At 38.2% G+C, this 15994-nt stretch overlaps 1 protein-coding gene across 1 annotated transcript; it reads right to left on the reverse strand.

Moving 5' to 3' along the window:
• Window positions 1–10692: 10692 nt before the first annotated feature.
• On the reverse strand, window positions 10693–15722 carry LOC119469468. Its single transcript, XM_037734812.1, has 4 exons — window positions 15455–15722; window positions 14811–15031; window positions 12764–12960; window positions 10693–12541 (listed from the first exon to the last, which is right to left on the reverse strand). Exons 1-4 carry the CDS (start codon window positions 15720–15722, stop codon window positions 11860–11862), a joined length of 1368 nt encoding a protein of 455 aa, XP_037590740.1. The 3' UTR covers window positions 10693–11859.
• Window positions 15723–15994: the final 272 nt, after the last annotated feature.

Here is a 15994-nt window from a genome sequence, read left to right on the forward strand (position 1 = left end):
TTGATAATAAGTTGATAAAGTTGCCTTTCTTTAATATTCCATAAATGATTCCTGAAGGCAATGGACAATTCAGAGATAGTTACTTCCATAGCTTTCTAATAACCATTCTCAAAGTAACTTCGAAACACCAATAAATAAACTATATCTGGAGGTGAACCTGATCTTGTCAATCAAATATTTTCAAAGTAGAGTCCAGTCTAGTTTTGTGAAGATAGTAAAGCAATAAAATCAACCACAAAAGTGTTCAATTTCTAGAACATTAGCAAAAGTAGTGATTAATGAAACTGGTAATGTTCAAGAAACATATGCAAATTAGAATATAAAATTTCAATATATTTTAAAATGTAATGCATTGTGTTTATGTAATTATCTAGTAATTGGAGAGTTGGTGATGAATATAATAATTAAAACACTTTTTCTAAAAATATTCCTTGATTTTTTTGTTTCATACAATGGTATTGCACAGATGTTCCAACTATCCATTATTTTTAAAGGCATTCTTAAAGAAATGTTTATGCTATACATAATTGCATCAGAACATTGCTATCATCTGCACTTGTCATACATTTAATATTTTATCCTATATTATTCTTTCCTTTTTAATTATTGGCACAAGAATAACATTTGTCATGTATCTTCTGAAACATTTGCTCTTTACATATTCAGGATGGATGTGCTAGTCCTCCCATAGTGTAAGAAACAAATCTTTTCAGGATATGCAATTTTGCTGAAGAGATCAATTGCACCAATTAATAAAGAAACAAACAAATACTTTTTAACACATTAATTGTATCCTTTGTATTCGTTGATTAAGTTTAGGTAGGTTATATGTCTTATATTTGCCAATTCATCAAGTTTCAGAAATTGTCTTCTAGTTAATTCTTTTATTCAGTGCTACTTGTTTTCTTTTTCATTTATAAATCTTAATACTATAGCAAAGAACACAATAATCAACATAACAGAAACTTTGTAGAAAATAAGCACTATAGTTATGAACCAGAAATGTAATATAGGAATGTTTTTGATTTAAGGTAATGAAAACTAAGAGATGGAAGAAGCTAAACCAGCTTCGCAAAGAATAGAAGAGTCAGGACGAATTTCTGTGACTACTTCACAAAAGTAAGCCTCATTCACAAACATATTATCTATTCAACACTAGTTTATACACGAGATCACATGCAATTAAGACTTTAGAAAACAATGAGCAAATATCAGCATACTCTCAAACAATGGAGGTAAATGATATTTTAGTTTTATCCAGTTGGATTGCAGCACTTTTCATGCAGCAGATTGCAGTATTTTCAGCAGAGGTGGATGTTGTTTCAACAGATGTAACTCTGGAGGATGAAAGAGGAAAGCTCTAGTTACCATCTGCCCTAACAGTCAAAAGTACTAAAATTGACAAATTATTCAACACTTTCATTCATTTAGAACTGCTCACTTCAATATGGTAGCCACTAGCCATGCAGAGTTCTTTAAATGTGAATTAGCTAAAATTAAAAGGAAGTAAAATTTTAGTTGCTTAGTTGTTACAGTGGTCACTCTCCAAGTGCCCAAAGGGCCACTTGAGAGCATGCAAATGTTTCTATCATTGGAGAATGATGTATATGCCAGAGCTAATCCTGGGAATAACACCTTGCCTGACATTTTAATCTTTTTAAAATCTTTAAAAGCATGACCTATATTTTGCCTGAACTTAATTAGATAAAATTTTCTTTTTATTTTCATGTAAGGGAGAAAAGTTTCATTTAAATTTAGGATATTAACTGGCTCATTTGACAAGGTAAGGCAAGAGCTGGCATAATTCACTGAAGTGAAAGTGCTAATGGTTTGTATGAACACGTCACAGCTGGAAATAAAAAGGTTATTCACTTCTCATGGCAAACCTTGTCTTTTTCTCTATGGTTCATGCTGAAAGGCTGTTTGTTTTTTTTGTTTGTTTGTTTGGGTTTTTTTTCTTGTTGTTTTTTAGGCACTTTGGCATTTCTTCAATACTATTTGGTTAAACCTTGATTATTGATAAAGTGTTAAGAATCAGCCTGCTTATTTCATATAATTGAGTAGATGTATTCTAGAGTTAAATAATATATTTTAGATTTTGATTTAACTTTTATGTTTTAGATTTTAAATTCAACCATACATATTATCAACTTCCATATTTCAAGAAATATCATTGCTGGTTCTCTGTCCCAGATGGATGGTTCTTTCTTCTATTTTTTGCATTACCCAGGCTCTTTCTCTATAATCTCTTTTCACAGTAATTATAAAATTTGCCCGTTTGTCCTGTATTTGTTATCCAAAATACAGAAGTTTACACTGAAGTAGAGACTTACTGTGCTACCTTTCTAAATATAGTGAGTTGACCAGTGGTAAAATCTGGAAAGGTCTATAGATTTGGACTGAGCCACTCTAACAAATTTCTTGGTTCTCCAGGTTGCATATGGTCTGTTATGGGACTTCATAGCCTCTGAAATCAGATCTATCGAGAGAGAAAGAGAGAGAGAGAGAGAGAGGGAGAGAGAGAGAGAGAGAGAAGAGAAGGCATTTATTAGGAGAATTGGCTCATCTGATTTCAGAGGCTATGAAGTCCCATAATAGACCATATACAACCTGGAGAACCAAGAAATTTGTTAGCGTGGCTCAGTCCAAATCTATAGACCTTTCCAGACTTTACCACTAGTCAACTCACTATATTTAGAAAGGTAGCATATACGTGTATATATATACATATATATGTGTGTGTATATATATATACACACACACACAGACACATATGTACACTATATATATATATACACTATATATTTATACACACATGTTTACGTATATCTATACACACTCACACACATCATCTGTCAGTTCTGTTTCTCTGGAGAACCCTGACTAAATCAGAGTTCTTAATGATTTTATTTCCTCAGGATTATGATTTAAGTACATCATATATATGTAATTTAAATTACTACACATACTGCTTTTAATGTTATGTTTATCAAAAAGCATGTAAATTCTAAGATTATATAAGCCATCATTTAATATTTTCCAAAAGGGAATTTTGAATAAAATAAAATTAGATGTCTCAGAATAAAGCTGAAAAATTAAGGTCATTTAAAAAACTCTGAAAACAAAATTAAATGCTATATTTTGATTAGAAATTAGAATGATAGCTTATGTATATCTTTTTCTATATTGAATTCGTAGACCAAGCAAAGTAGACTGCCCCAATGATGTGGATGGGTCCCATCCAATCAGTGGAAGTACTGAATAGAATAGAAAGGCTGACTTTCCTGGGAGTAAGAAGGAACTTCTTCTTACCTGAATGCATTGAGATGGGACATTGGCCTCTTCCTGCCTTGGACTCAAACTGAAACTTTGGCTCTTTTTGAGTGTCAAACCTGCCTGCCAGCTTTCAAACCAAAGCTATGCAACCATCTCTCCTGGGTCTTCAGCTTGCTGATTGCAGGTCTTGGGACTTCTTTTCCTCCATAATCATGCTAACCAATTCCTTATTTCATCTCCCCCTCTCTTTCTCTCTCCTATTGGTTCTGTTTCTCTGGAAAACACTCACTAATATGATCTCCATAACTGAACTCCAGATTAGAATTATGAGAGAAGTATGTAAAATGCATTTACTTTTAGAAAACAATGATATTTCTTCTGATTTTTTTTTTTCTGGAAGAAAATAGCTCAGTCTTGTTTTCTGTAAAAGCAGGTAAATAGACATTTTGACTTATTGTCGTTTTTTTATTGTCTCAACTCTATATACTTAGGAAGTATTATATTTGTTTTACTTCTGAAAACAAATTGGCAAATAATCTTCTACCTTCTCTTATTGGCAAATACAATAATTTTTAATTTTTTTCCAAAAGACACTTAAGAAAAGGTAGTCAAGGGACATACTTCAGAGCATATTTATGGTTAATACTAATTTTTAATTTTATGTTTGCCTTTTTATTTAGGGTTATTTAGATGCCTATATTATTGTTTTAAAACACATTTATTGCACATTTTTAATTTCAAATTTTTCCTTACTACAACTGCATGTCATAAACTCCTTGGTACATAACATTTTTGAAGACAATATTACTTCTTAGTGAAAAGCTAAAAATGAAATTATTAAGTCAAAAATATTTTATTAATTTAATATGTGAAGGCTCTATTTTGATATATTAGTTATAAATTAAAGTATATTTTAAAAACATTCTCTTTAGGTGCATTCCTATATTAGACTTTTAAAATTACAGAGTTAGTTATCATAGAGTTATAATATACTTTGATATTTAATATTTGGATTTGTTTCTAGTACCCCTGAACAAATTACTAAAAATGTAGCATACTATTTTAGCACATTATACAAGCATATTAATATTAGTAAATAATTAAGATTATTATAGTATTATTTTTCTATTCCTTTATTGTCCTGCCTTAGTGCCTCATAAGAACTTTGAGCCCAGAATTATTACGTCAGGATTCTTTGACAAACTACTGTAATAGGCAGATTAATATAGTTTCTAACGGTCCTTGCTGCAATTACAAAGAATACAGCAAACATGATGAGATGTTGATTCTGTGATTACGTGACAAAAGATGTGACTTCTGACTTCTGTCTTGCACTCTTTTCAATGGCTTTTTTTTTTTGGCTTTGCACATTTTGATGAAGAAAGCTTCCATGCTGGAGAGGTTCACATTATATGGGATTCTGGACCACAGCTGTCAAAGTACTAAATCTACCAACAAGCAGGTGAGTGAGAGTGATTATAACTTGTGAGAGTCTCTGAATATTAAAGACTCAGTTAAGTGATGTCCATATTCCTTCCCCCAACCCCCCACAAACAGAAATTTTGAGATAATATAGGTTGTTGTTTTTAAATCACTAAATTTTTGTGATAATTTGTTGTGCAGGAATTGACAAATAATAGAAATGCTTTTGAAATGTAACATTTTATTTTTCATTTTAATAGCCATTTAACAAATAATTTGAAGATGGATAATCACAGATACCTCAATTTTTACCAACATAACCATGACCCCTCCTGTAACTTTGACTAACAGATGATCCTTAGAACATTACCACTTTGTAATTACATTTCAGACTATGATTTGGTTGAATCACCCAAAGTTTATAATGTCTTATATATATATATATATATATGCACACATATATTTTATTGCATTTTAGGTTTTTGGGTACATGTGAAAAACATGCAAGATTGTTGCATAGGTACATACATGGTGATGTGGTTTGCTGCGTTCCTCCCCATCACCTATATCTGGCATTTCTCCCCATGTTATCCCTCCCCAACTCCCCACAACCCACTGTCCCTCCCCTAGATCCCCCAACAGACCCCAGTGTGTGATGCTCCCCTCCCTGTATCCATATGTTCTCATTGTTCAACACCCACCTGTAAGTGAGAACATGCAGCGTTTGATTTTCTGTTCTTGTGTCAGTTTGCTGAGAATGATGGTTTCCAGGTTCATCCATGTCCCTACAAAGGACACAAACTCATTGTTTTTTATGGCTGCATAGTATTCCAAATGTCTTTTAATGTACACTGTCAATTCTTTTCTGCTGTAATTACCTCATTTTGTGTTCTTAAATATATTCAACTCAGTGTTGTGGGGTGACTCTCTCTAGAAGAATGACTGGTAATATCAAGACTTCCATTGTTTCCATAAATAATGATTATAGCCAGAAACTCAAGGCCTGGGCAAAGTTGCTCATGTTTGGAATCCCAGCCCTTTGGGAGGCCTGGATGGGAGGATCACTTGAGGACAGGCGTTTGAGACCAGACTGGGAAACAATGTAATATCTTGTCTCTGAAAAAAATGAAATAAAATAAGCTGGGCATGGTGTCACATGCCTTTAATCTTAGCTATTCAGAGGCTGAGCCTGGAGGACGGCTTGAACCCAGGAGTTCAAGGTTATAGTAAGCTATAATACCACTGCATTCCAGCTCGGTGACAGAATGAGACCCTGTCTCAAAAAAACAAACAAACAAAAAGCCAGACTCCAGGATTTCCACACACTTTGCCAAATCCCATACAAACTGCATGCAAATTTGGAGCGTGTGCATTTTCTAAAAATAAAATTCATGGATCCTATCAGGCATTCTCAAATATTAAGGACCAGAGCCTAAGAAAACTAAGAAATTAGAGCAAGAAATATTTCCTAAAGTCAATGAGAACTATCATATATTTTAGGGAAGCTTTTTATAAGATACAAATCAAAGGTCTATGTTTTAAAATTTATTGATTTATTTATAGATTTATTCAATAAATATATATTTGGTGACTAGTATGCATGCTATGGTAGAATATCGAGATATAACTAGTATTCTAACCCAAACCCTAACTTACCTACTTTAGTCTTTTTATCCTAACTCTCCCCTGACAGTTCTTACTGTGTAACAGGTTAGCTATATTAGTAAGTGTTGTAAGAGGAAATCAAGGCCCAATGGGAATATCTTGGAAGTGCAGCTAATGTAGACTTCCATAAGAAGGCTAAACCTTAGATGATTCAAGAAAGATAAAAAGAACCTAAGCCATAAAATGGAAGAAAGAAGGCAATTTATTTGAACAGAGAAAATTGCAAGTGCAAAGATGATAGAATATGTTACAATAAAAGCACAAAGGCAAAGATTTAGTATGATTTCAACATATTTTGTGTGGAGGGAGAAATTAGAAATGACATGGAATCAGTAAGCAGATAATACATTATAAAGGGTCTGTCATGTTTTTGAATTTAAATTTATTTTGTTTTATATTTCTAATAGAATCAGGAGAAAAGCTGAAAATCCCTAGTTTCTGTTTGAATGTTTTAAGACATTCAAATAGAATGTCTTAAATTCAAATAGAATGTCTTAAAACTTTCAAACAGAAACTAGGGATTTTTCTTTTTTCTTTTAATTATAAAACAGTCATTCAATTGAAAATATATGCATTCTAAAATTTTATACATTTTGCATTAAGATATTTGATTGATTTATTATAATTTTTACAGGTATTTCTCTTTTTATTGACACATAATTATAATATGTCTTTGTCATAATAATTGTTTTTAAATTATCAGTTAATATTTTGTCCACATTTATTTTATATAAAAATAAACATAATTGTTCCTGAAACTATAATCTTATACAATTTAAATGTTGAATAAATGAAAAATGTTCTCAAACTGGAACATTATAATAACTTAGACTGAAGCACTCCTGCGAGATTCAAGGCTTGAAATGGTTCTTTGAGAATAAATAAGTGACACCTCAATCTTAAAAATATAACTTTATTTACAAATCATAAAACATTAATTGCTGTTTATCATATTTGTTTTTAATTTTTTTCCTGACATAGAAAAAATATTATCAGCTACCTCCGTTTTATCATAGACCAATCTAATTATCACATAAGATTTACACTCTGCTTTGTTAATTACAGGCAAAACCTATATTTTAATGTTTTTGAGAGTTTAATTTTCACTTAAATCACAACACTTTAATTTATCTTATTCATTTAGAGTTGCAGCTCTTTAAATATTGAATCTATTATAATATTGCAGAATCGCTCACCACACTAAGAAAATTACATTCCCAGTCTCTTCCACTTTCAAAGCACTTGTATCTGCAGAAACTGTAAATGAGGGCCAAGCCCTTGTTTTACCATAAGCTTTCCTCTGTTGCAACAAGACTGAGATATGTATGAGAATAGGGATACAGAAGATATCAATATATATTTTCAAAGAGTGCATCAATGAGTGAATAAATAAATTAGGATAATTTGATTAAGGATAGCCATCAAATATGTCTAACACTGATACTCAGAATTATAAAAATAACAACCACCAAAGTAAAACCCTAAGCCTGTAGGTCGTAGATCTCATGTTAATTAGTTTACCACATACCAGGATCTGACCTTCCTCTTCAAAGACACTGATGCTGCTTCTTGTCAAATTCTGAGTGGCTGACTCATGCTTAAAACACACATAAAATGCAGTCTTACAGTATGATAAATAAATAAAATATATCATAGATAATAATAATTGGTTATAATTATAGATTGTCTTCCTCTGATTAATCTATATGAGAAGACAAATTATAATCAGAAATAGGTTGAAAGTATAAAGGGAGAAGGTCAAGCTACTAAAGACAAGGAGCCAGGGTTCCCTGATGGGAGGCAGAACCATATAGAGGACAGGTAATGGTGTAGATGTCATCCACAGCAGAGGCAAAGAAGGAGGAACAATCTACTGTTGCTCTCTGGGCACCTGTCATTTTTGTAAAATGACAATAGAGGGCATATAAAAGCATATTTTTTTACCTGGTTTCTTTGCAAGATGTAAATTCGTTTATTAGTGTAGGAGAAATAGAATCAGTGGCAAACTGCTCCTAGATTATTTTCTTTCTGCCACCAAGGGCTTCTTATTTGGTCTTTGTAGATAATCTTCTTCTTATCCAGAAGTTGATCATTGACTGAAAAGTACAGAGGTTAAAATGTAGGTTCTGATTCAAAGACCTGTATCAGTGTATTACTTTCCTAATCCTGCTGTGGCGAATTATCACAAATGTAGTGTCTTTCCATCACACATATTTTATGTTAGTCTATAGATCAGAACTGTGACACAGATCTCACTGGGTTGAAACTGTCCACAAGCTGCTGACCCTCTCTTAGGGAGAATCTGTTTCCTTCCCTTGTCTAGCTTCCAGAGGCCACTCATATTCCCTGGCTCATGCCTGTCCCCTTCTTCCATCTTCAAACCCAGAGATATTAATACTAGGTTGATTCCTGTTCACATGGCATCATTCTGACCTCTTCTTCTGCCTCTCTCTTCCAGATTTTAGGCCTGCTCCAATAATCTAGGATAATTTCCCTATTTTAAGGTCAGCTGATTGGGAATCTTAATTCTATTGGCAACCTTGATTGTTTTTTGCCAACATAACTTTGAAAATTCACAAATCCTAGGGATTAAAATGTAGATGTTTTTGAGGGACCATTAGTTTGTTGATCACAATCACATCCTGAACTCCAAACTTAGATCAGCATACTGCCTCTCCAGCTCTTAGTATCTGTCCATAGTATTATAACTTTGAAAGCTTCAGTTTTCTAATTTACAAAGTGGGGATAATCATCCTGACTTTTCAGGTTTGTTGTTAGGAAATAATGTGGCCACGTACATTAAATTTCATATAGAAATAAACAAACAAGAAGTAGTCAATAGCCAGAGGCATCACACTACCTGATTTCAAACTATACTAAATGGCTACAGCAATCAAAACAGCATGCTACTCCTACCAAAACAGAGATATAGACCAATGGAACAGAACAGAGGCCCTGGAGGCAATGCTACACATGACAACAATCTGATCTTTGACAAACCTCACAAAAACAAGCAATGGGGGAAGGATTCCCTTTCTCCCATGTGCAGAAAGCAGAAACTGGACCCCTTCCTTATACCTTACACTAAAATTAACTCCAGATGGATTAAAGACTTAAACATAAGACCTATCACCATAAAAACCCTAGAAGAAAACCTAGACAAAACCATTCAGGACATAGGCACAGGCAAGGGCTTCATGACTAAAACACCAAAAGTACTAGTAACAAAAGCCAAAATAGACAAATGGGACCTAATTAAACTGGAGAGCTTGTGCACAGCAAAAGAAACAATCATTAGAGCGAACTGGCAACCAACAGAATGGGAAAAAAATTTTGCCAGCTACCCTTCTGACAAAGGGCCAATATCCAGACTCTACAAAGAACTAAAGCAGATTTACAAGGAAAAAAAAAAAAAAACAACAACAAATGAACCCATCCAAAAGTGGGTGAAGGATATGAACAGACACTTTACAAAAGAAGACATATATGAGGACAACAAACATATGAAAAAATGCTCATCACTGATTATTAGAGAAATGCAAATCAAAACCACACTGAGATACCACCCCACGCCAGTTAGAATGGCGATCATTAAACAAATCTGGAGACAACGGATGCTGGAGAGGATGTGGAGAAATAGGAACACTTTTAAACTGTTGGTAGCAGTGTAAACTACTTCAACCATTGTGGAAGACAGTGTGGTGCTTTCTCAATGACCTAGAAATAGAAATTCCACTTGATCCAGCAATTCCATTACTGGATATATACCCAAAGGATTAGAAATCATTCTGCTATAAAGACACATGCACACGTATGTTCATAGTGGCACTGTTCACAATAGCAAAGACCTGGAACCAACCCAAATGTCCATCAACGATAGACTGGACAAGGAAAATGTGGCACATATATACCATAGAATACTATGCAGCCATAAAAAAATGATGAGTTCCTGTCCTTTGGAGGGACATGAATGAATCTGGAAACCATCATTCTCAGCAAACTGTCACAAGAACAGAGAATCAAACACTGCATGTTCTTACTCATAGGTGGGTGTTGAACAATGATAACACATGGATATAGGGAGGGGAGCATCACACACTGGGGCCTGTTAGGGGGGCCAAGGGAGGGAAAGTGGGGAGGGGAGAGGTCAGGGAGGGATAACATTGGGAGAAATGCCAGATGTAGGTGACGGGGGATGGAGGCAGCAAACCGCATTGCCATGTGTGTACCTATGCAACAATCTTGCACGATCTGCACATGTACCCCAGAACCTAAAGTACAATTAAAAAAAAAGAAAGAGTCAATAAATTTTTTTTTATTTCTGACAAATACAGCTAGAGGAATGGGACAAATCACTAAAAATGTACATATTTTTATCTGTTCCTCCTAAATTTTCTTGTTCATTGACTATAGTTAGTGTAAATGTAATTGGGAAATGTTTAAATATAATTTGAAGGGACAATAAGATCATTGTTATATTTTAGTACTGTCACCGTAATTAATAATCATAAAAGTCAATTATCCCTACTACTGCTGCAGAGCTTGACACAGCACGGATGGGCCCCCAAAATGCTAATTACTGTCCAGACAGACTCTGTGGACATTTTAAGAATGCCAGCACCACCCTGGCATCTGCCACGGAAGCAGATGCTATTTGCATCTGTTTTCCATGATAATCACCAATGATGGCAGGAAAAAAATCTACATTTTAAGACAATCTGTTCAAATATTCAAGAACATATTTGGCTTGTCAAGGCACCTTTTAAAAGTTGTTGTAAGCGATGAGATTTATAGGAAATATAAATTATTTAGCTACCAATACATTTTTTTTCTGAGTTTATTTGTGAATAAATATGTTGAGTATGGTTTGTAATCAATTGCTGTAGTTGATTTCCAACACAGTTTTTAAGAGAGAGAAAGGACATTATTTTTCTTTTATTTTAAAACTTACATTAGAAATATTGACTGAATTTGCCATGTACTGTGAATTTGAAACGTACTGTTTTCATAAGTTTATATATGTGAGTGTATATGTATACATCTCTCTCTCTTAGAAAAGTTTTCTTATTTTTATAATAAAAGAAGATTATAAGTAGAAATTCAATACTACGTACTGTCTTGTAAATTTAATCCATCAATTAATATGTATTTTATTATATGTATTACACCAACATTTTCACTATTTTAGAAAATAAATAAAATATATTAATTATCTTGTAGAAGAGAAACAATTGTTAAACTATGCAGTACTACAAATCTTGTTTCTTTGACTTCTCAAGGCATGAAAAAAAAAAGAAAATCAAAAACAAAGGCAAGGACATGCTTAGGTTACATAAGGCAGCTTCTCTGATCACAAACACAGAGTAAGTTGATCCTTCTGGGCATAGTCAAGGGAAGTTCCTTTCCTCGGAGCTTTTGGAAACGTGATCCTATGAGCCCTGGATTGTCACAGTCCATGCTAACTGCTTGCTAGTTAGTACCCACCCTGCTGTGACCCTAAGGTCGCCTGTTACTCGGGAAGGGGTGGGGCTGTGGCGGGGGAGGGGGGAAAAGAGCAAGCAGGAGCCTCGGAACGGGTTGAGATGGAGAGAATCTGCCTTCTAGGAAGGAAATGGGAGCGGGGGTAACCAGGAACAGCAGGTGTGCCGACCTCCTCCTTCTACAAGCGCTCTGGGGCAAAGCGCATGGCTGGCAGTGGTGCGCCAGCTGCAGTTCCCCGCGCGCCCGGAAGCGCGGGAGGAGCCCTAGGCCAGCGTTTGGCCGCCTTCCCGCCGGTGCTCCGGGCCAGTGGTCTGGTGGAAGTCGCGGGGTCGCCCAAGCGCCCTTTCGCTCCGTTCCACTGGGGAAGCCGCCATGGCTGAGCGGAAAACACTTGTTTCCGGACGCCGAGAGGAGTGCCCTCTGGCCGCGCGCTTTTCTACCTGGGAATTGGTGACGAGGGCCGAGGGCCGAGGGCCGAGGGCCGCCGAGCTGGGGGAGGGTGCGCAGAGGCTGGGGCGCCGGAGCTCCACTCCGTTGCTGCTCCGGGCTTAGTCCAGTCCCGGGCCAATCGAAAGGGACAGCAGAGGGCAAGGTCCTTTCCGCAACGTTTTGAGTGGGAACCGATTGCACGGGGAAAGGGTAACAGTTCTTGGTAGAAAATCTCCCACGAACGATTCGGCCTTTGTCAGTGTCGTTCCTGCTTTGGGAAAGCGCGTCAATGGGTCAGTGCGGATCCAGATCTGAGTGTTGTTCCTAGAGATTGGATGTGTGTGGGGGCGCGTGGCTGACCCTGCGGGGTACGGCGGGGTCAACTCTGCCAAGGAGTACCCTCTCTGCCCACCGTGTGAAGGGAGACTTGCGGGGCTGGCCATGGAGCCTGAGAGAATCTGATAATGATCCTGAATAACCAACCACTCACCCGCCTCCTGAGCCCACCGGCACCCCAGGCTCGGGGCTAGAAGCGGGTTCTCGCCGCGCGCCGTCCGCGGTTGCGCTGGTTGCGTCGGCATTTGCATCTCGGTTTCCGTCCCCGCCGGCTCCGCACCCATTCTGAGTCAGGAATACGACCGAAGATTTACGACTATGCTTCCTTGAGCTGGCCAGGAGTGATGTTCCCTGAAGTCATGCCCTCCTAGAAAGTCTCTAAAATCAAGGACGTGGGAAGTGGGGTTTTGGGTGGCGGGTTGTGGTGGCGGAATACAGGAAGTCCCAGCTGGCAGGGCCTTCTCTGCTCTCTTTACTCTGAGGAAGCCCGCCCCCTCGACCCGAAAGCATTTTGGGAGAGTTCTCGGCTTGGAAGACAGGAGACCTAGTGAGAGCAAGGCGGGTAAGCGTCAACCAAAAAAATGAACTGTACCTCGATTTCTTAGAAACTTTCACCGTAAACTTATTTCTATAAAGAAAACTAAAGTCAATTTATATTATTGACGCTTTTCCGTAGCACTTTAATGTTTTACTTTCCATCCCCGCTCCCGACTTATTTTTGATCTTTCTGGGTGTATTCTAAGCAGAGCAAAAATGCTGTCACTGTTGCCAGTTTCCAAAGTTTCCAACGCCCTTTGGCAGTCCTTATTCAAGTTTGGTCAGACACTCCCAGTTCAGGACCAACATCAGAGGAAGCTCTAGAAGTAGCGCATTCGAGCCTGTAGGTGAATGGCCCTAGTTAGGAAGGAAAGGAGGTTACACAGGAGAGCCTACAGATACTCAGAGATACAGTAAGTTCTCTGAGTGATCAACCTTCCCAAAACACAAAAGCGTGTGCGCGCGCGCGCGCGCGCACACACACACACACACACACACACACACACAGTGAAAGAGACAGACTCCTAGACCGCCGCTAGAGGGAGGGCCGCGAGGCGGTTGTGCAAAATGGAATGAATACAGATCCTGCTCTCTGGCGGAATTTGCGTTTATGTCACTTTAAAAATACTATTTTTATTTGACAAATCATAAGTGTTATATAGTTAAGGGATACATTCTGATGTTTTGATATTTGTATACAGTGTGAAATTATTAAACTGATGTCCCTTTTGAAAGGTTTCAAGTGACTAAACAAGGAGACCCTACCCTTGGTTAGGCTAGAACTAAACAAGGAAAAACATATAGCCGCAACTGCCTTTCACAACCACAGGTTTTTTTGGTCTTGAGATTCTCCATTCTGTTACCCCTTCTCTCCTTTGTACACAGCAAGTCTCAAGGTGCCCGGCACAGAACCTGAGCTCCTCGTAACTCAGACAATATTTTATGTGTACATATAACATACACATAATACACAGACGTATATCCTCAAAGGAATTGTAGGAAAGGACCACAGTAATGTGAATTGTTTTTTCTTCCAGCTGTGTTTGATTTTGTAGCTTTAATGGCTGATATACCATGCAAAAAAGGTAAAAATAAGTTGGAAACGTAATTGATCACTTTACACAGGAAAAAAAAAAAACACTGTCCATTATATTTCTGAGTTTTTGAATTTAATTATTCACTGCCAATCTGGAAATGGTTGCAGAATCCTCAGAAAATTCCACTTGTAGAAAGGTATTACTCTAAGAAATACAACTTCTTTGTGCAAAGACTCTTAAAGTTACTAATGGGCGTCTAAGTATGCAAATTGCCTTAGAATACAGGGTAATGGTCATTGAAGACATTCAAATACTTTTATCCATTGTAACTCTGAACTAGGAAGTAGACAGTGGGGCTTAAGAAAAGATTATTATCTTGATTGGAATTTCAAGACGGGAAAAGTCTAATCCCTTTCTTGTAAAAGACATCTGGGTGGATTTCAACTAACTTTGAGAAACGAATCAGAATAATGACTCAAACCTGAGCTAAAGAGAAAAGTGTTTTTGTTTTAAATAAAAACCAGGTGTTGCTCTCCTTAGTAACCCAATATTGGGTGCGCGCGCGCAGAGTGGCCAGACCCCTCTCCACGCAGCTGTGGCTCTGTTCAATTCGGCAAGTGCACTCACGGCAGAACTGCAACGGGTATAAAACGTCTTGACGATGGGCTCCAGGGTTTGACACTCCGCAGCGCCACCAGCTCTGTTTTCTTCCCAAGTGAGCCACTCTCTACCTCGCGTGCAGGAGATCGTCCTATGTGCGCTACAATCGTGGGGCGGAGAGATCTGGCGCTCACCCAACGAGCTCGGCTGGTGCTGACGTCCGTTCAGGCCTTTAAATGTGTCTGTCCCTGCGCAGGAGGAAACAGACTTTGTAGCAGTCACTTTGCCCGAAGGGAGACGCGTCTCTGCTTTTGCAGGCGGCAGTTCGGACTCCCCTCGCTCTTCCTAGCGCTGTGTTTTCCTCTGTCTTTGCCTCGAGTTCCCCGCAGCCTCTCCAGCTGGAGGCGCTTTTGGTATTCGCACCTCGGGCGTGAACCAACAGGACTTCCCTTGCCCTGTGCTGTTTCAGTGGGTTCGAAGATCAGAGATTGAGAGGTGCGCTCGGTGATCACTCAAGGAGCAGGGAGCTTGCTCTCCCTGAAATTGGTAGGGGGTGATTTTTTTTTTTCCCCGAGCTGGTGAAAGCATCCTCCCGCTCCTAAAGCTGCAACTTGTTTTGGTTTCTTCTCAGTCCTGTGTATGGTTACAACATCAAAGTTTTTCTCCCTTACCCCTCCAAAAATCTATCATTTTAATCCACCCTCCTCCCCCCACGCCGTCTCCGCCAAGCCTTCTCGCTGTGCGGCGAGTGGATAGCGGGGCGCGCAGTGTGGCAGCGGCAGCGAAGATTGGCGCTATCAGGAGGAGCGAAAGGGAAGGATCTGCTGCTGGGGGCTCCCTGGGTGATCCTTTGCCAGGCGAAAGAGCTGGGGAAGGGCGCAGAAGAGGAGCCGGAACCTTCTGGGACCCTGGTGCTTGACACTGGATTTTGATCACCATCCTTGTTCTGTGTCTCTGTCCCCTTTTTCTCAATTGGTAACTAGTCGAGAGAGAAGAGCTTGGCACGAGCTTTCTGCGGGACCTAAGCTCCCTGGCTGCTCGGGATCCCTACGTCCGCTGCTGCGGAAGGACCAGAGGGGAGGACGCCAGCCGTTGCTTACTGGAGCCTGGAGGTAGGCAAGGAGGTGGGGTCCTGATTCTCAGTCCAGATTCCAAAAGGGTGTCTTGTTTCATGGAGACATCCTTCTCACCCTCATTTGTCGTCGCACACC

The sequence above is a fragment of the Cebus imitator genome, unplaced genomic scaffold, assembly GCF_001604975.1.
Source record: "Cebus imitator isolate Cc_AM_T3 unplaced genomic scaffold, Cebus_imitator-1.0 Scaffold666, whole genome shotgun sequence".
NCBI classification, from domain to species: Eukaryota; Metazoa; Chordata; class Mammalia; order Primates; family Cebidae; genus Cebus; species Cebus imitator.